The 21575-nt window shown below is 43.6% G+C and overlaps 1 protein-coding gene across 1 annotated transcript; it reads left to right on the top strand.

Moving 5' to 3' along the window:
* Positions 1 to 525: 525 nt before the first annotated feature.
* Positions 526 to 21258, top strand: LOC126776408 (homeobox protein Hox-D8-like). The gene is made up of 3 exons (XM_050498907.1): positions 526 to 973; positions 19626 to 19801; positions 21133 to 21258. Exons 1-3 carry the CDS (start codon positions 526 to 528, stop codon positions 21256 to 21258), a joined length of 750 nt encoding a protein of 249 aa, XP_050354864.1.
* The last annotated feature ends 317 nt before the right edge of the window (positions 21259 to 21575 follow it).

Below are 21575 nucleotides of genomic sequence, written 5' to 3'. Positions count from 1 at the left end.
TGTTTTCCATTACCGGGTACGAGATAAATTATAAACACAAATAAAGCATGAAAATTTCAGTGGCGCCTCCTTAGATCTCCGATTAAAGTTGACTCGTTCACTCAACTGAGCCATGTCAACTAAAATATTGCTCATAATCTATACCAATTCGTCTATTCAAGATAACACTAATACTTACAACACGAGTGACAGCCTTTAATAATCCACGTATATCCTGTGCATTACAACACTTCAACGCCTAATGACCTAATCTTTACCTGTCAATACAACCTTAAAAGCCCGAACAATAAATACCGTAAGTCACAAAACTTAACATAATGCTAGTGATTATGTCCATGTAAAAATCAACCCTGATTCTATTAATAGAAGACATACAATTGCTTGCAGATATTTTATAAATCGCAACACCATTGCCTATCAGTAACGAATAGATTAGTTATATCCATTAAACAAGTAGCTATCAATTACAGCGCTTCTATCAATATGATTGATAATGATTTGGGCAGTACCAAGTATACCGTTGATATGTGCGCGTGCCGTCAGAAAAAATCGTTTTTAATCGATGACATTTTAAATGACACGAGAAAAACTAACAAACAATTGAACAATGAGCGAAAGGAACCTCTGAGGTGTAGTGACAAAGAAGAAATAAAAAATCAGAGTAAACATGACGAGCTGCAAACAAAATTTAACGTTATTACGGAAGTTCAGAAGGAACTCGAATTGACGAAAATGAAAGTGAATTTGGAACAAAGAAGGAATACATATCCTCTACAACCGACACCGATAAAGGCTAATGTCCCATGGCCGACTTATAGAATGAAAACAGGATACCCTATTGACACGAGACACCCAATGAACTTCTACAGTGATCACATGTTGAAGTCGGATCAGATATTGCGAAACCAGCTGGCCGTCAATAGATTCGTATCGAGTCCGTATAGTTTACGACAGCCATATGGATTCGAAAGAGGTTAGTTCAAATCGTATTTATTAATTAAGCCGACATTCGTTCTTTATTAACAAATGTTAAAATGTTTAATTATGTCATCTTAATTTGTTAGGATCCGAAACCTTTTACGTGATGTAATTTTATTTATAAATCAACTCGTGCTAAGCAGTGTAAGTAAACATGAGAAAACCTACATGAAAATATCATCAGAGCAACGCGGTAGAATAAAGAGAAAAGGTCTCATTGTAAGACATTTATTGGATGTTTCTTATTTTTGTTTTATTGTGTTATTTAATACTATATTTAATGCTATTATTGCTTAAATTAATGGGAATTACTTTCAAGATACTCAAATATGATTTGCCCTTAATAAATTGATATGTAAACAAATACAAACAAAATTAACGTGTGTGTTTTTTGTTGTCAATAAAACGTTTTCTTCTGGTGGGCTTAGCTTTGGATAGATCCCATCACTTCAAAATTGTTAATTGATACTATTATATAAAACTAACTCCAACTATGTCATCATTCTATATTAGATACAAATATTTTTTTTTAAAAGCAAAGACTCAATAACTGTTATTTGTATATTAGTGGACATATGCGGCAGTATTTCATCCGATTGATGCAGGTTACGTATATGTTTCATCGTGATATGCATCTCCTGGTCAGTGGTGAATGAATTCATAAATACATATTCTACACATAAAAATCAGTTTTCCTTGATCAGATATCTTCGTTTAAGCTCAACGTGTACTGACTGAGATATCCCCGATATCATTAAAATATCAACCATAAAATATATATTCGTTTACAATAGAACATTGATCAATTTAAACCTACATATTAATAAACAATATGTGTTTTATTATCAATCCCTATGCGTATATAAGGTGCCAGGGACCAGTGATTACGTATGATTAATTCGACGTCATTTTTTACTTGGTGGTAGGGCTTTGTCCGAGCCCGTCTGGGTAGGTAATCCCCGCTCATTAGATGGTCTACCGCCAAACAGCAATGTATACTGTTGTTGTGTTCCGGTTTGAAGGGTGAATGATCTAGTGTAATTACAGGCAAAACATCTTAGTTCCCAAGGTTGGTAGCGCATTGTTGATGTAAGCGATGGTGAACATTTCTTACAACGCCAATGTCTATGGGCGTTGGTGACCACTTACCATCAGGTGGCCCATATGCTAGTCCATCTTCCTATTCTATAAAAAAAAAGCTACAGGCATAAGGGACATGGCATCTTAGTTCCCAAAATTGGTGGCGCGTTGTTGTACGGAGTGGTTAATATTTCGTACATCAACGTATTTACCATCAGGAGGACTATTTGCCCGTCTACCAACTTAATACAATAAAAAAAACAAAGGTCTAATTTTGTTTAATTAATTTAAATATTTTCAGTTTTTATTTTATATTCAGTTATAGTCTGTCCAAAAACACAACGACGAAATTGGTGTTGAAGAATCCTATCCTAATGATTCCTTATTTTATATCAGAAAATTAATCACGCTATGTAAACCATTATATATAATATATAACTATATAACACACAAAATCGAAACGACAAAAGACACGAGTTTTACTAGTGAATTAATATTAGTTATCATTTTGTACCTACCTGAAATCTTTATCTCGGAATAATTAATTGCTTTTTAAACGTCTTTGATTGACTTGTTTAAATCAGTTGATGTTATTATTATTTATAATTATTTTAATCGTGAACCGTTGGTTACTTTAAGTTAAATTACATAATTTGATTACTTACAATAGCAACATGTAAAGTTAGTATAGAGTTTCAAGTAGGATATACATAAATTTAATTGTATTTGTTTGATATAACTTTATATTTAAAATGTTGGAAAAGAGTAACTACTTTACTTTATACTTTATTGTATACCACAAAGAGATAAAAAAAATACAAAACATGGATACAGCCTAAATTAAAGTAGCGTACAATTTTGGCGACCTTATACATAGCGATCTCTTCCAGGCAACCAACGGAGTAAGTGATAGCTCATAGGACATGAGGTAGGTGGTGCTCTAATAATAAATAAGATAATATTAATGTATGATTAAAACAAACTAATAAATAAATGTAAATATAAAATACACATAATATATATCAATAAATAAATTATATTATCAATACATATAAAATTACAAGTATACAATGTAATACATTGTATACGGGATGGTTGGCGTTCTATGGGGGAGGCTTTCGTCCAGCTCGACGGGGGACCGGTGATTCCGATCACTGAAGCGGAACTGCAGGCGGCTGTCATCAGACTAGGGTCGAAAAAGACAGCCCCTGGGCCCGACGGAATCCCTGGTCGAGCCCTGAAGATCGCGTCGGAGGAACTCGGCGAGAGCATGCGGCGCCTCTTCACCGCATGCCTGTCTCAGGGTAGGTTCCCGCGACGGTGGAAAACGGGCACGCTCGTTCTGATCCGCAAGGACGGGCGTCCGTCCGATCAGCCGTCAGCCTACCGCCCGATCGTGTTGCTCGACGAGGTGAGCAAGCTCTTCGAGCGGGTGCTCGCTGCCCGTCTCGTCGGCAGTATGGAGCCGGGACTCGACGAGCGGCAATACGGGTTCCGTCCCGGCCGCTCGACGCTCGACGCGATCGCCAGGGTGAGGGGCCTGGCCGAGGAGGAGGTGTCTCGGGGCGGGGTTGTGTTGGCAGTGTCGCTGGATATTTCCAATGCCTTCAACACCCTGCCCTGGGAAACGGTGATGGAGGCCCTGCGGTTCCACGGTGTGCCGGGCTACCTGCGGCGTACCGTGGCCGATTACTTCTCGGGCAGGGCGGTGGCCTTCCCGACTGCGGACGGATGGGCCGTCAGGTCGTTGTCATGCGGTGTTCCGCAGGGGTCGGTACTAGGACCGCTCCTGTGGTGCATCAGCTACGACTGGGTGCTGCGTGGGGCCACGTTGCGGGGGGTCAGCGTCACGTGCTACGCTGACGACACCCTCGTGTCGGCCCGCGGCAGTTCATACCGGGAGGCGGCCTATCGCGCCACGGCTGGGGTGGCGCACGTGGTCCACCGAATCCGCGCGCTGGGCCTCGAGGTGGCCCTACACAAATCCGAGGCCCTCGTCTTTCACAAGCCTCGGAACGCGCCACCTCCGGGGGCGGCGATAACAGTGGGCGGAACTTCCATCGCCGTCGGGTCGACTATGAAGTACCTGGGAATCGTGCTCGACGGCAGGTGGAAGTTCGAAGAGCACTTCCGGCGCTTGGCCCCAAAGTTGGTGGCTGCAGCCGGGGCGCTAGGGAGGATCCTCCCGAACGTGGGTGGGCCAGGAGGCTCCTGCAGGCGCCTGTACACCGGCGTCGTGCGCTCGATGGCGCTCTACGGGGCGCCGATACGGACGGACGCTCTGAGCGCCCGTAACGTCGCCTCGCTGCGACGTCCACAGCGAGCGATGGCGCTCAGAGCGGCTCGGGCGTACCGCACGGTGTCGTACACCGCGGCGTGCCTGCTCGCGGGAAGCCCGCCATGGGACCTCGAGGCCGAAGCTAATTCGAGGGTCTATTGGCGGATCAAGGCGGCAGTGAGAGCGGAGGGGGAGAACCGGCCCCACCCACGTGAGGTTCGGATATGGCGGGAGGAGGCCCGCGAAAGGGTATTCGCCGAGTGGTCGGAGAGACTGGGTGTCCCGGGTGCTAGCCGGGACCTCGTTGCGGCCATTCGGCCGGTGCTAAGGAAGTGGGTCGAGCGCAAGCATGGCCCACCCACGTATCACCTCACACAGCTTTTGACCGGTACGGTTGTTTTGGCCGGTACCTGTGTGAGATGGTCGGTAGGGAGGCGACGGTGGAGTGCCACCATTGTGGCGGAGGAGCCGTGGATACGGCGGAACACACGCGCGTAGAGTGCCCGGCTTGGGTGGAGCCTCGCGCGGTCCTATCCACGGCCGTAGGTGGAGACCTGTCGCTTCCGGCCGTCGTCGAGAAGATGGCCGGAAGCGAAGAGATCTGGGCGGCAGTGTCCCGGTTCAGCGCATGCGTCATGTCGCAAAAGGAGGAGGCAGAGCGGGAGCGGGAGGACGACGTGGACTCGCTCCCGCAACGAAGGACGAGATCTCTTCGACGGCGACGTGCCTTCGCAGGCCGGACGCTGCCGCAGAGTTAAGGTGTGGTTGGCGGCGGAGCCAGTCTGTTGATCCGCCGCGGGGCTTCAAGCCCTGACGCCCAGCCTCCAGTGGCGGACTCGGGGGAGTCCGTCACGTAACAGGACGGAGACACAGAGAGGAGGGAGGCGCGCCCTAACATACTGGCGCGCTCTCGAGATGGGTCGCCTTATGGCGACGACCGCTGGCGGGGTTGCGGTTGTAAGTCACAACGTTCCCGTGACCCCGCCGCCTTGCGGATTGGCGGAAATCCGGGGAGGTTTTGGGTGGGTAGTGGCCTTCTGCCCCGTGAGTCCCACATACCCGTCCCGGTCCCCCCGGACCGGGCGCCAGGTATAAATGCCTTTCCTCCCCGAAAAAAAAAAAAAAAAAGGCTTTCGTCCAGCAGTGGACGGCAAAAGGCTGAAGAAAAAAAATAAAAAAATGTAATACATACTATAAACAATAAGAACGGATAAAAACGATAAGTCCACAAACATAACAAGAAAAAAAGAAAAAAAAATTAAAAATAAAAAAAATTAATGGTGATGAGGCATTTGAGACAAAAAGTGATCTTTTACAAGTTTTTTAAAAATATCTATGGATTTAAAGGAAGGTCATTCCAGAGATTAATAGCCTGAACTGTAAAAGAATTATTATAAAAAGATGACTTATGTTCAGGCACCCTTAAAATCCATCTCTTCACAGAACGAAGAACTTCCCCAGGATTCCCTAAAAATAAAAATTTCTCCTTCAAGTAAGGGGGTGTAACAGGGTTAAACAACACACAGTACAGAATAGACAGGATGTGCTTATTCCGGCGAAGTGGAATGGATATCCAATTAAGACGAGAACGAAATTGTGAAACGGTCATATTTGCGTAATTCAAATATAAACCGAATAAATGTATTGCACGCATTCAAATCCGCTGGAGTTGATTATGCTGGTCCCATAAATATAAGATTTTCTCCTGGACGAGGTGCTAAGTCATATAAAGCATACATATGTTTATTTATTTGCATGGTTACTCGGGCCATTCATTTAGAAGTGGTTACGGATATGAGTGCAAAGGCATTTATTGCTGCTTTTCGACGCTTTGTCTCGAGACGTGGTCACTGTCAAGATCTTTACAGTGACAACGGTACAAATTTTGTTGGAGCCGAGAAACAACTAAATGAAATGTTCCACAACGCACGTTCTGAGTTACCGAGTGAGATATCACGTTTGCTGACCTTCGAGAATACAAGGTGGCACTTTATTCCACCTCATGCTCCAAATTTCGGAGGCCTCTGGGAGGCATGTGTAAGGTCTGTCAAAACGCATTTACGTAAAGTTATTGGTGATAGCACGCTGACTTACGAAGAATTATCTACAGTACTGACACAGGTGGAGGCTTGTCTAAACTCGCGTCCTTTATCCATACTTTGCGACGACATTAATGACCTACTTCCACTGACACCACTGATTTTGATTATTCTGATAAAAAATGTACTGGTCTGGAAAGATGGCATTTAACTCAAAAAATGGTTAACGATTTTTGGAAAAGGTGGTCGAAAGAATATTTGTTAACTTTAGCTAATAGATATAAGTGGAATAAGAAAAACCCAGAGCCTGACATCAATGATGTAGTAGTGTTAAGAGACGATTTTTTGCCACCCTCTAAATGGCTCTTAGGAAAAATTGTTAAAAAACATCCTGGCCGTGATGATATCACAAGAGTCGTTGCCGTAAAATGTAAAAATGGATATATTAAACGTCCACTTCATAAAGTTAGTGTTTTAACAAAATAAATATGATATTGTCACGGTGGGCGGTTATAATTTCCAATGTATTCAATGTTTGTTTATGTTACTATAGTTTTATTTTCTTTGCGTTTTGTTTTCATTAGATTTTTTTTTGAGTTGTATTTTTTTTTTCTTAACTTTACTTTTGTTGTGTGTGTAAAGAAATACTGTAATTAAAATGAGTTAAATGAATGTCTCAATTTTTTGAGTCATATCTTCTATGTACTAGCTGTTTGGTTGATTGTGTTAGTTTTGTAGTTAAGTTTGCTACTTATTACACCTTCCAAGTATGTTATTTTTGTATTGTATGTTTATTGTAACTTGAAGGACAAGTCCTTGGTGGGCGGAATGTTTGTTCATTTAATCAATCAATGGTCCTCCTGGCTGGCCTAGGCCAGTCTGGGTACGGGCCTCGGGGTTGCCCCCCCTACCCGGGATGGTCCTCCCCGACGGTTCATCCGTCGTGTCGATTCATTTAGGCCCATAGGGCCAGGGTCGTTGTGACCCAGTGGCTATCTTTCTTCAATGGTAATCTTGTTCACTAGTTATGTCGTCCTACCGCGTCTCCAGATCGTCGTCGTCCTCTTCACCGATGCCTGCATCGGCGCTGATGGTCGGCGACAATAGGAGCTCACGAGGTAACGGACGCCCCTCAGGTGGTCTGGCATGAAGTGGTGCTATACCGTGGAGGTGTACGCTCGCACTGCTATCTGCCTTAGCAAATAGCGAGCGAGCGAGCTTGCGGACGAACTCCTCCACGGTGGGCGTCCTGGTGTCTCTATGGATGACATCATTTCTGACGTACCTCGGAGCTCCTACAATCAAGCGTAGGCATCGGTTCTGTTGGATCTGAATCCTCCGCTTCTGGTACGCTGAGCAGAGTGCGTACCAGGCGGGGGCCGCATACGTCAGGCGCGAGCGGACGTAGGCACCGTAGACCCTCAGTCTGGTCATTAGTGGAAGCCGCGACGTGAAGAGGGTGTGCAGCTTAGACCGGGCAGCCGCGGCATGACTCACCACCTTGTTAACGGTGGGTATCATGCGCAGCCTGCGGTCCAAGTGACACCCCAGGTAGCAGACTGAGGTCTGCCATCCCACGTCCTGGCCTCGAAAGGTGAGCCGACGCATCGGCTTGTCAGCACCGACAAGCAGAGCGGCCGTCTTATCGACGTTGACAGCCATCCTCCACTTGTCTAGCCAATCCGGTATAAGATCCAACACTCGTTGCATCTTGTTTATTGCGACGATCTGGTGGTAGGACGACGAAAAGAATGCGCTGTCGTCCGCGTACAGGGCCAGCATCACATCCTCTTCACCCTCACGCAGATGGTCGCGGAGGGTAGGGATGTCGTCCGTGTACACCGCGTATAGACGCGGTGACAGGCAGCTACCCTGGGGTACTCCGGCTCGAATGGGGCGCGGCTGAGAGTCCGCGCCTTCCACCGAGACATAGAAGCTTCGGCCTTCCAAAAACGACGCCACTACTCGCACATACGCGAGAGGCGCCGAGGTGTTCAAGAGCTTAGCCAGGAGTCCGGCATGCCACACCCGGTCGAAGGCCTTCTCCATGTCGAGAAAGACCCCGACGGTGGGATGCCCTTTGTTTCGCTCACTGGCTAAGTGGCTAAGAACTCTCGCCAGCTGGAGCGTCGTTGAATGGTCGCTGCGGAATCCGAACTGCTCCTCGCGCAGGGGCAGATGAGGCGCGAGTCTCCGCAGCAACAGACGCTCGAACAGCTTGGCGATGTGCGAGAGTAGCGTGATAGGCCGATAGCTTGCCGGGAAGCGACGATCCTTCCCGGGTTTAGGGAGGGCGATAACCTTCCCTCTCTTCCACGCCTCGGGGAAGTGTCCGGTCCGGAGTATCCCGTTAAAAGCACTCGCGAGCGCTACGAGGCAGTTGGTGGGTAGCTGCATCAACGCGGCGTTGGTAATTCCGTCGGGGCCTGGCGCCTTCCTCTTCGGTAATCGGAAGACGGCCTTCCGCAGCTCGGACAGAGAGATATAATCGTCTCCCTGGAGCGGCGGGATTGGGGCCGACAGGAATACCTCCACTTGCCTCTGGATCGCCGCGTGATGATGGACGACATCGATCTTTGATAAGTCCGGTGGGTTGGGGGTGAATTGACCCTCCAAATGTTCCGCCAGGATCTCTGCTCTGTCGCTGGCGGAATATCTTCTGTTACCCGCTCGATCTAGGAGCTGGTAGACAGGCGAGTCATGTCCGGTAAGCTGTTTGCAGAGGTGGTACAACGTAGTGTCGTGCTCGGATGCTCGATCGATGGTGGCCTCCCAGTAGTCATCCTCGAGAGCCACGAGCGCACGCGACACTTCCTCTGCAATCCTATTGAGGTCACGCTTCACCCTCGGGCAGCGCGTTCGCGCCCACAGTCGGCGAAGAACTCGTTTCTTCCTCAGTTTCACTCGGAGCGAGCTCGGCAGCTGGTCCTGACGACTTCTCGGTGTGCTTCCTTGAGAGGTGGCTGCTTCTTTGGCTTTCTGGATCGCCTCAGAAATTTTAGAAGCAGCTCCTTCCACATCTTCAGTCGTCGCGATCGGGACCGTGAGCTCAAACTCCGAGAGCTCTGAGGAGTAGCGCCCCCAGTCGACCCGCAAACGAGGGGAGCGGGGCACTGTAAAGTCGCGCTGGAGGGCGATTGTGACCACAATCGGCAGGTGCTGTGTGTTGAGGTCGTAATTCACCTCAACATCGATGGGTGCGTCTAGTCGGTGGTGCAGCACGATGTCCAGGACGTCCGGCTGGTACGAAGGGTTAGTCGGTATGTGGGTCGGCGCTCCTGGACCCAACACACCGTAACCCTGTCGTTCGCTATCCTCAAGCAGTTGCCTACCCGCCTGGGTGATGACGCGCGAGCCCCAAGCGTGGTGCTTCGCGTTCAGATCACCCACGATCAGTGTAGGCATCGGCGAGTCGATAAGCGATTGGACATCGGTGCTGCAGAAAACCTGTCCGGGTGGCTTGTAGGCGGCATACAGCAGCAGCTCCGTCTCACCAGCATGCACACGCACCCCCTGCGTACGTAGGCTCACAAAAGGTGCATGTGCAAGTTCTTCGTGTATAATATCCCTCCTCACCAGGGCTGCAGTTCCTCTGAATGGGCAGCCCCGGGGAGAGACTTCATCTCGCCGATACACGAAGAAGTTCGGGATTCGGAGCTCGATCTCAGCCGAGAGCTTCGTCTCGCCCAGGAGGATTACGTGAATATCCTGCGACTGGGCGAGTAGGGTCAGCTCCCGGATATGGCCACGTATGCCACCTGGGTTCCAATATAGTATTCTCAGCTGGAATTGAGCTTCGCAAGAGCGGCTATTCCAGCTGAGATGGCAGGTATTATGTCCTGGCCCTGTGTATAGGCGACCAGGATCGCCGTCAGTGCCTCCATGAAGACCCGGACGATGATGGTGGTGTCCAGGCCTTTCGCACTGGCCGAGGTTGTCATCTGCACAGGGGGAGGCACTTCTTGCCTCACCACCGGCCGCGTGGCGGCAGCCGGAGCGGACTTTGGCTCCGTCGCTGCCTTCCTGGGCTGCGGCGTCGATGCCGCCGCAGGCTCAGTCCTGGGAGGCCTAGCTGCCCTCTTCCTTCTCCTATTTCTGCTAGGCACCTTTATAGGTTGGTCCCTGGCCGTCGGCTGGTTGGCTGGAGGCGCCAGTGTTGTTGGGGGCGCAAGCTTAGCTCGCACCTCCGTGGCTTTCTTCGCAGGAGGTGGCTGCTTCGTTCGCTGGTCGACTACTATCGTCGCTTTGGGTTCTGCGACGATAGGGCGACCGACCACCTGCTTAGGTGCTACCAGGGGGACACGCTCCCTGTCCCCCTTTGGCTGTGCTCTCGGTCCGTTCGGGTGAGGGGCGGGCACGTTAATGCCCCTCCTTCGTGCTTCTTTCTTAAAGACCGGGCACCTCCGGTCCTTTGCTGTATGCGCCTTAGCGCAGTTTGCGCACGTCGGTGGTTCAGAAAGAGGTCTCGGGCAGTCCCGTGCCAGGTGTTCGCCGGCGCAGCGAACGCACTTTTGTTGCCTGTGGCAATTGGCCGAGGAGTGGCCAAATGCCTGGCAGCGGTGACATTGTGGAGGGCTCTTCGCGCCTCTCCAGGCTTCAATCAGCAGGCCGGGCATGCACAGGAGCTCAGTAGTCTTGTATAGAGACGTGAGCTCCTGCTCCTTCAGGTGCACCAGCTGGACGAAGTAGGTGCACCCATGTCGACCTCTTCCGCCTGGAATCGCCTTCGCGCTCTGCGCAGGGAACCCTAAACTGCGCAGGGCGGCGATCACCTCTTCCGGGGGTGTGTCGAGTGGCAGCCCCCTAATGGCCACCTTAGTTGGCAGTTCCGCGGCTGGGCTGTAACAGAACCAGGATATAGTCTTATCCTGGTTCATAGCCTCAGTCAGATGACGCTGAATGACCCGAAATTCCTCCGCGGATCCGGGCAAGAAGCGCACTCCCTTTCCCAAAGGGCGTGCGTTCGGGGCGTGTCCTAGTTTGTTTTTAAGCACCTCGAAGTGCCTCGTCCAGTTCGGTAGGCGTTCCGCCGTAATCGGCGGGTAGCTAGAACGAGGCGTCGCTCTTGGGGCTGGTACCGGTGCAGGGGCTCGACTCCTGGGCGACGCTGGAGCGGCAGCGGCCGCCGCATAGGTGACCCCTGACGGCCCCGGTTGCGGTGAAGTGGGACGGGAGGCTGTCCTCTCCTCGACCGTCGATGGCAGTGCCGCGTAGCTCGTCGAGTCACGCGGCCAGGTGTCTTGCGACCCCCCCTCCATCGGGGAGGGGGATCGCGACGGTGGTAATTCCTTTGGCCGTCCTTTTTCGCTTGCTTCGCCCGTTGTAGGCGATGCCGCGCGCGATGAGGATGCCGAATCCTGCGGCGATCCGTACGGCGGTGATGCAGTGGAAACATCGGTCTTGGGGCGTTTGTCCTCCCCTTCCATTGACTCCGGCGAAGAGTCCGGTCTCGGGCGCTTGGCTCCTTCCGCGCCTGCTGTAGACTCAGCTACAGTGGCGGCGAAGTCTGCTTCAGCAGCCCGGTGGACGTCCTCTCCACCGGTCTCAGCGTGTATTATGCGTATACGCGGGGCGGCGGCGGGGGTGAGGGCGACAGGCACGGTCGAGTTGTCGAAGATGTCTCTTCGAACAACTGACCGCGCGATGCCGGACCTGCCTCGGCAACGCTTGCGTTGGCCTAAGGGGGGGGGGCTCCCCCCCTTCAGACATGATGGTGGTGTCGGATTGCTGCTCTCGATGTGTCTGCACGGGCACCACGACCTCGGCGCGTGCAACCAAGCCAGGTGAGACCCCTAGGGGAGGCCCAGCTAAGCGCCCGCGAGCGGAAGTTCGGTCCGTGCACACCGGTATCTCTGTTCTTCAGCTTTCCTTGGTTTTGTTGATCCTGCAGGATTTTTTGGTAACCAAAAAAGTGCAGGATCTATTCGTGCGCTTCTCTTCACTTGAGCAGGCAGACTCCTGGCAACTAGCACCGGCCGTTTCCTCAAGCCGACGTCGGAGGACGCGGCGAGTACAACTGGCACCGGAGGGGGTCGTTGCGGGGAGCGGGGGATGTTCAATCGGAGAGATGGCACGACTTATACATACAATAATCTCACCGAACACAATATGAGAATATTCAGAGAATACCCTCGATATATATATTCGATTCGATATATTATATATATAAGAGCTTGTTCATTTAATATATTAATTTTATTTTAGTTCCTTAAGGCAATAATAGATGGCGCTGTATGCCAGTTAAATCGCGCTGTCAAGTTATTTTTCTTAGACCTTATACTCGGTAGCGATTTGTATCGGTGTGAATAAAAATTGAGGAGAATAAAGGAGTTTGCATACAGTGGTGGTGTGTTCCTTACTTTTTTGAGTTCCCAAACAATAATCATTTACTTGTTTTACATTAATGTTAGACCACGCCTTGGCAAACGTAGCGTAGGACGCCCTCCAGCTAGGTGAAGTGACGATATACGCAAGGTGGCTGGCAGCGGATGCAGATTGAGAGCTGAGATTGAGCTTAATGGCGTGCCATTGGAGAGACCTATGTCCAGGATTGGACGACAAAAGGATGATGATGATGATGCCATTAATGTAATTTAATTGGTAGAAAAGCCTAACCACTGAGTTTCTTGTCGGATGGCCTCGGTAGAATCTACATTCGAAACCGGTAGTAATGTTAATTTAATGTAATATTGTACATGATTTAAAATGCTGGTGATTGGTGGCTGACCACTTGAATAGAGGATAATGAGATATACACATGCCAGTGCACGCACAGTTGAATACCCGACCAGGGGTTTAAACCTAGGTCTCGGGATCTGCGGCCACAAGACCATCTTTTTATGGTATAGGTAGGCGGCATATAGGCCACCTAATGTTAAACGGTCACCAACGTCCATGGACATTGACATTGTAAAAAATGTTAACCATCGCTTACATCGCACTTCGCGCTAACAATCTTGGGAACTAATATGTTATGTCCCTTGTGCCTGTAATCACACTGGCTTACTCACCCTTCAAACCGGAACACAACAATACCAAGTACTGCTGTTTTGAGGTAGAATATCTGATGATTGGGTGGTACCTACCCCGACGGGCTTGCACAAAACCCTACCACTAGTAAAACCATGCCGTTACTTGCTCATGTCGCTAACTAGCATTCAAGCTACTGCTCCGTTTAACTGGCATACCACCTAGCACCGCAAGCATATTTAGATTACGATTACACACTTGTATATGTACAGTATTGACTTCAAATTTCGTATAAAGTAAATTGAATATCAAAGAATCTAATCTATATAAAAAAACCTATTTAAACGATTTTGGAAGTAAATGGCTATGTTACTCATAAGATAAGTAAACCATTCAAAATTATCGCTGTACAAATAATAAATTATGTCTGGTTGACGATCATAATCTGATAACTTACAAAAAATATATATAAATAAGAAATACATCACAATTTGAAAGTGTAATTTATCAAAATGTAATTGTAAATTCGTGTTCAATATAATTAGTATTTGTGACAATGAAAACTAATTGATTTTAAGAGATACAGAAATAATACTAACATTAAAAATATTAAATGTTATTAGATTATCTTGATAACTTACATACATCATTTTATATATAATAGTATGGTTATTTACTAGTTTTCACACTTATAGTTGGATTTAAGTTATATTATATATCAATATGTATATAACATATATAATATATTGTCTAGGTTTGATCCAACGGTTTCCGCTTCATGTCCACATATTCCACTGGGCCATCTCGGGTGTAACGCTTTGTTTTATATAATTATTTAAATTAAATAGAAATTTAAAAAAATCGTTATAACTTTTCACTGGGTGGTAGGACTTTGTGCAAGTCCGTCTGGGTAGATAACATTAGATATTCTATTGCTCCACAGCAATACTTAGTTTTGTTGCGTTCCGTTTTGAAAGGTGAGTGAGCCAGTATAACTACAGACACAAGGGACATAAAATCTCAGTTCTTAAGGTTGATGGCGTATTGGCGGTTTAAGGAATAGTCAATATTTTTTACTTCGCTAATGTGTATAATAGGTGACCACTTACCGTCGGGTGGCCTATTTGTCCGTTCGCTGACCTATAACATAAAATAATTATAATTTTTCTAACAGTAATAAGGTTCAGTCATTTATTTGAAATAAAAACTCATTATAATCTAATTATTAATTACAAAAAATATTTTTTTTAATAAACTCCAAGTCGATTTGAAAAAATTAAGAGCTACATTTTAAGGTCAACACTACTTTACAATTAATATGAATAAACGTTTTATTTATGTAAAGTTAGTGACGCGAAAAATATAACTTTTGTTACAAGTAGGAAGCTTTTTTTATTTATATGTATTTTAACTTAAATTTTTATATCACCGTGACCGCATAATGTTATTCGAGAAATAATTGATACAAGTAATTCCAATTAATTAAAAACAATTACATAGAACTAAATATGTTAAGATAAGATCGTAGTCTATCGTAGCTACATAAGTGAAGTTTCACAAGCAATATATATATTTTTTTAAATGATAACTTATCGCCATCTAGCATCGAAATACTCATAATTAGGTTTGTTATAACGTAAGCAGTTAAAAAATACAGTGGAAATGTCAACTATTGCTTATGACACATTGGAATTTTTTTTTTTTTTGATACATATCAAAATAGATAATTATAGATGATTATAATTAAGGAATGCTTTGAATCTACAAATATTATTAAACTTTGTATTTTTTATAGAACAGGAAGGCGGACACGCATATGGTAAGTGTTCACCAACGCCCTTAGACATTGGCATTGTAATAAATGTTAACCATCGCTTACATCACCAATGCGCCACCAACCTTGGGAACTAAGATGTTATTCTTCTTGTGTCTGTAATTACACTGGCTAACTCACCGTTCAAACCAGAACACAACAATGCCAAGTACTGCTGTTTCGCGGTAGAATATCTGATGAGTGGGTGGTACCTACCCAGACAGCTTGCACAAACCTCTACCATCAGTAGACCGATCGTGTATCGGACAAGTATCTCTGTTTGTTTCGTTTTTACGAACAAAATGCGTAACAGATTTACATTTAAATCATATCATAAAAGATTGTCCAAGTTTCATACCAAAGAAGTCCTGTGTTATTAGACATACATCAATTTTTTAATTGATTGACTACATCTGGTGACCCAAGAGCTAGCGTTTATTTAGCCCAAAGATTGAGTATAGCGGTGCAGAGTGGCAATAGTGCCAGCGTCTTGGGTACAATCCACAGGGCAATCTTTTAAACGGCGTGTTGTTGCTATAAATTAGTAATGTGTATTTTTTTTAATTTTAATTTTTTATATTATAAAAAATTACTGTACATAGTTTCAACAAATAAATTTAATAAATTATGTTAAAAATTAAAAAAATGTAATTGATTGACGTACATTTGTGACTTCTGTTATTCGTTCTTTTAATTTAGCAGATCATGGCCAATGCCGTAGATATTCCCCTATTTCTACATACTATATAGCCTTCCATCCTGAACATTTAAGACTTATCATAAAGTAAAAGTGCCATTGCAAACGGAATAATTGCTTCTGTGTGAATCCAGGGAAAAAAAACAGCTATTTATAAAATTCAACTTACGGAAATGAACTCATTTTATCACTCATATATTTATGAGCGAAAGACACAAGAACCTCGTGATATAATTGGATTTATTGGTTTTGTAATTAATTAGATCAGCTTATTGCCAGTTACCTTGTGTTTTATGTCAACAGTCAATAAATGATTATTTCCTGATTACAACGCGATAAGTAACTTTGTCAAACGACAACTCATATTTTTACTTATCTTCTAAATCAAGTAGTTTTATATATAAAATAGATAACATATATATATTATTATCTTTGCAAATATTAAAAAAAATAAAAAAATATCAGTTTGATTCGAAAGGATTATTGTCAATATACGATATATTGCCTTAACTGAATTACTTGGGCCAATGGGAGCAAAGTCGTACTAGAGATTATATATTTGCGATATTTATAATCTGGGATATGAAATTGTACTACATAATATATTACAAGAATTTTTTTTTATTTAATATATCTTCTGTGACATGACATTTTCGCAGAAGGATACCATCTCCATCCAGCACCTCTCGCTACCAAGCAAGGCGTTTATCACGCTTGGCAGCGAGAGGTCTCCGCCGATTAAGGTCGCCAGGGAAAGGCGCTGAGGCCCCCAAGCGGCACAATCCATCAGAGAGTGGCACGCCGTGTCTGTAGGCGCACCACAATCGTAGCAGGAGGGCGTTATCACCCGCCTGACTATTCCGTACAGGTACTTACTGAAGCACCCATGTCGGGTAAGCACCTGAGTCAGTCTGAAGGTCAGTGTGCTGCCTTTTCTGGCTACCCAGCGACTCAACTGGGGGCGGATCGTCTCCACTTTCGCCAGACCTGCTGATGGGGACCTCAGATCCTTCTCCCACCTGCGAATCGGTGCTTGCTGGGCGAGAGTCCTGATTTGCAGCACCTCCACGCGAGAAGTGTCGCCGCCGTCTACGACGTACGATATCCGCGTATCACCCTCACCGCTATGGCTCTTTGCAACCTTCGCAAGAGAGCCTTAACAGGGAGAGAGGTGTAACATCCTGAAAAGAATAACATCAGCCACTACTTCATGACGACCACGACCGCTCTGCGAAGAGCGTATCGGCTAAGAGAAAAGAATACCGACTTGCTTACGGGTACTTATTTTGTCATGTTTTTGAATACGGTGATATAACTTATAAACGTTTTCAAGTCAACATAGACTTAAAAGTGTGACTCCAAAATGACGCGAGCATAGCTTTATAGTATATAAGCTGATGGATGGCGAGCATTTCAGTGTTTGTTCTGTCTATTGATAGTGGATTAAAGTTCAGATCAATAGAAATCGATTTGGTCCAATTAACTAAGATTCTACATCGTTGCATTATTGCGACAGAATAGAAACATAAACTTATCTATTTATTGCAATTGGGATTACCTCATTGAAGATGCAGATGTGCCGAATGTACTGGTAGGGCTTTGTGCAAGCCCGTCTGGGTAGATACTACTCACTTATCAAATATTCTACCGCAAAAAAGCAGTACTTGGTATTGTTGTATTCCAGTTTGAAGGGTGAGTGAGCCAGTGTAATTACAGGCACAAGGGACATAACATCTTAGTTCCCAAGGTTGGTGGCGCATTGGCTATGTAAGCGATGGTTAACATTTCTTACAATGCCAATGTCTATGGGCGTTGATGACCACTTACCATCAGGTGGCCCATATGCTCGTCCGCCTTCCTATTCTATAAAAAAATGTGTATTGCTGATACTAGATCTAATATACTTTTTTACATACTATATCTAACTTATTATCTATTTATTATCTATCATTTAAGTTAGTTTTCCTATGATCAGCGTGTCTTGGGACACACAAGCTTCCTTCAGCTGTTTCCATCCTATCCTAATTAATTAGGATGTTAGGTGATAGGTAAACGCGTTCCGAATGTATGTAATAACAAATTTAATAAAACATGAATATCTGCAAGTGTATATAAGCAGAATTCTATTCCTTGGTTTGAACTTCACTTCTTTAGTTATAATCTGTTTTTAATGTTTTTAATTTATTTTGTTGTTTTTATTACCTAATCGTAAAATGCCGAGGATAGGAGCATACTCTTTAAATTATATAAAAAACTTGATGAATACATAATTAATCAAAACTGTTACGCGATCACTTTTAAATTACAAGTATTATGTAATTAATCATATCAACAAACGTGTCATCCGCAATTTGAACTGATTATTTTCTCTATAAGCCTTTACAATTCACTTATAAGGAAAAATATTATTTTTATATATGATTTAATGAATTTTCGAGATATTAAAGTAATAAAAAACACAAGTAACATTATCAATCGATTGTATCATCAATCAAATACTGATAGCTATCTTAGTTTATAAATAGGGCAATCTAAATGTACAAAAACGATTAAAAAATATCAATTGCAATCACTTATCGCCCGTATTACGTTGTATCAAAGGTACATAATGAATAAAATAACTTTATTACATTTTAGAAATGAGCACTTTCATTTGGATTATCAATATTTATTGTGTATCGATAATTGAGAACTGCTTTGCCGAGGTTAGGGCTGACACGTGTATATTTATAACAAACTTTTAACTCGTAAAATAATTATATTTAGATTAATTCATTCTTACTGAATAAATTGCTTCTGATAGTACTGTGGGAATACCTGAGCTGATAATTATTGAGATACTCTATCGACGAAAGAAAATCCTTTTGTATTTGTATAATTTATAACAATAATGAATCATTTTTATTTCAATAATGAATTAATTTCATGATATAGTGTGATATAGTGTATATAATAATGACTCATTCGTGAAAAACGTTTTAGCTATTTTTGGTTATTATTATATATTTTCATAAGCAAAAATTCATCCAATGAATTTGAAACTGATTCAATCAGTAAAGGACTATGTCTGGTCTAAGCCAGACATAGTAGGTTAGTGCGCAGAATCAGCATACCATTAACATACAATACGAAAAGATGGCGCGAATCGTTAAAGCGGTTAAAAGGCTACAATAAATTGTCGTTATATTCTGTAAAATTAAATAAATTGTCAACTATATATAACGAAATGTATATATCCTGTACTGAAATCAATGAAAACCAACTCCATGCGATTATAATCATGTATTTATTGTGTTATGTAATCAATCGTATCGATTTTTTTTTAATAGATTCAAATTAATTAATAACCAAGCTACAAATATGTTTGTGGCACTTAGCGATCTCGTGTCGCTCCTCGTTAAGAAGGAAAGGGTACGCTGGTTTTTTAGTGGGTATTCCGATGTTCGGGGCGCACTCGGTGCGTCGGATACCGGTGAACTCTACTTACCCCCCCATTGTTCCCAGGGGGGAAAGGCGTAATGCGTTTTTCCAGCAATAAAAAAGGCATTGACTTTATATAATCTCTGTTACTCTCTCTGGTTGTATAAGAGTGATCTACATTGTTACGAACATTCATACATTCATTTAAGCGCAAATGTAAGTATTCCTTCTTGGCCAAAAAAAATCTTAGAGAAGTCGTGAACTCCAAAAAAAAATTGATTGCTGTCCGATCAATAACAAGGTATTGTTATTTAAAAAAAAATGAGATGTTCATATGAATATTTGTTACAGTTCCACCTTCATGCTGTAGCCCCTGGTGGGGAGTAGGGGGGCGACGGAAGGGTGGGCAAGTGAGGTTTAGTGCAGCTCAGACCGGCGCCTTGGAGCGTCGTTTCGGCGCCAGCAAATACCTCAGTCCTGACGAGCGTAGAGCGCTAGCTGCCTCATTAAGACTTAGCGATCGACAGGTTCGCATTACACGTACTATATATCTGAGTAGTTTAATGAATATATTAACATTGCCCCGCGATTTTTTCCGCGTTTTTGTATTATACATGAAATTAATGTATACGGCAACTTTAAGTTGTAATAACTTTTAATAGACTCCACCAATTTCGGTGTATATATACACATCCACTCCTTATATTATTAACATTATTAAATTTTACTTTTTGAAGATTACTCCGAACAAACAGACGGACAGGAAAAAATTATGTTAACTTGTAAAAAATTTACTCAACGGTACACAGGCATAGTGCTGTCAAAGTCGTCGAGCCATTGTCGTTCATATCCCTTATACAAGATAAACGCTTAATTGGAGAGGAAAATAGATATATTAGTAGTTTTTCTTAATCTTCTTGCTAGTATTTTTTGTTGAATCACGATTCCAGCTATTTACTGGTGGTAGGGCTTTGTGAAAGCTCGTCTGGGTAGGTACCACCCACTAATCAGATATTCTACCGCAAAACAGCAGTACTTGGTATTGTTGTGTTCCGGTTTGGAGGGTGAGTGAGCCAGTGTAATTACAGGCACAAGGAACATAACATCTTAGTTCCCAAGGTTGGTGTCCCATTGGTGATGTATACGATGATTATCATTTCTTACAATGCCAATGTCTATAGGCGTTGGTGACCACTTATCATCAGGTGGCCCATTTGCTCGTACGCCTTCCTATTAAGAAAAAAAAACCAGCTCTCGGGTCAGCTTAATTAGTACATCTATACAACCACTACAGCAACATTATTTCAACATTCAATTTTTATTATATTAAGTTATTATTTTATTAGATTAAGATTTAAACAAATTAAATACAAGATAATACGTGTTTCCCCGGATTCGATCAATTTTTTTTACATATTCTAAATATGAATGAATTGTACTGAGGATTAATATGCAAATATATCTTGATATGTTACCCGGATTGCTATCCATATTAATACTATAAATCGAAAGTAACTTCGTCTGTCTGTTTGTTACGCTTTCACGGCTAAGCCATTGAATTGATTTAGACGAAATTTGGTACTAAGAAATTTTGATGTTCAATGAAGGATACTACTTTATTAGGTATACTAAACCTCTGCCATCAACGCCCCTACATTAAAGACATTTAAAATTAGTGGCCTATTAGTTTAAGCATAATATTAATTATGGATTAATATTTAAAACATTATTAAATATTGACAGTTACGTTATTGCTACTTTATTTACTCGTGCCTTAATTATTATCTCTACTAGTGATAAGCTCAACTGTTATATGGATATAATAAATTAAATATTATAGAAGTAAATTTGTTTTTAGGTAAAAACATGGTTTCAAAATCGACGAGCGAAATGGAGACGCACGACACCCGAAGCAGCGGACGCTGGCAGTCCACCCACAGCTGATGAATCTGATGACGAAGTGCAAATAGCCGATGAAGACTGATATAACTAAATAAATAAAAAAACTACAAAATTATGAACTTTTTTGTTATCTTTGGATCCCATCAAAAGCGTCAATAAAGAACAACAAATTAAACTCTTCACTTAAAATAATTTGGGTATGACAAAAAAAAGATGCAATATTGCGTACCGTTTGTGCTAAAGCAATTAGATAGCAATTGATATTAGAAAAATAAATAAATAATAAAAATGTAGAATATTAGTCGCTGATAATATTAAATGAAACTCTTAAAACAATTTCATAACAAATGCAAATACCTTACTTTTCTCTTTGTGGTATACAATAAAGTAAATAGTAAG

The sequence above is a fragment of the Nymphalis io genome, chromosome 20, assembly GCF_905147045.1.
Source record: "Nymphalis io chromosome 20, ilAglIoxx1.1, whole genome shotgun sequence".
In the NCBI taxonomy this organism is placed as follows: domain Eukaryota; kingdom Metazoa; phylum Arthropoda; class Insecta; order Lepidoptera; family Nymphalidae; genus Nymphalis; species Nymphalis io.
Note: the sequence above shows the minus strand (reverse complement) of the source record. Positions and strands in the feature narration are given on the sequence as shown.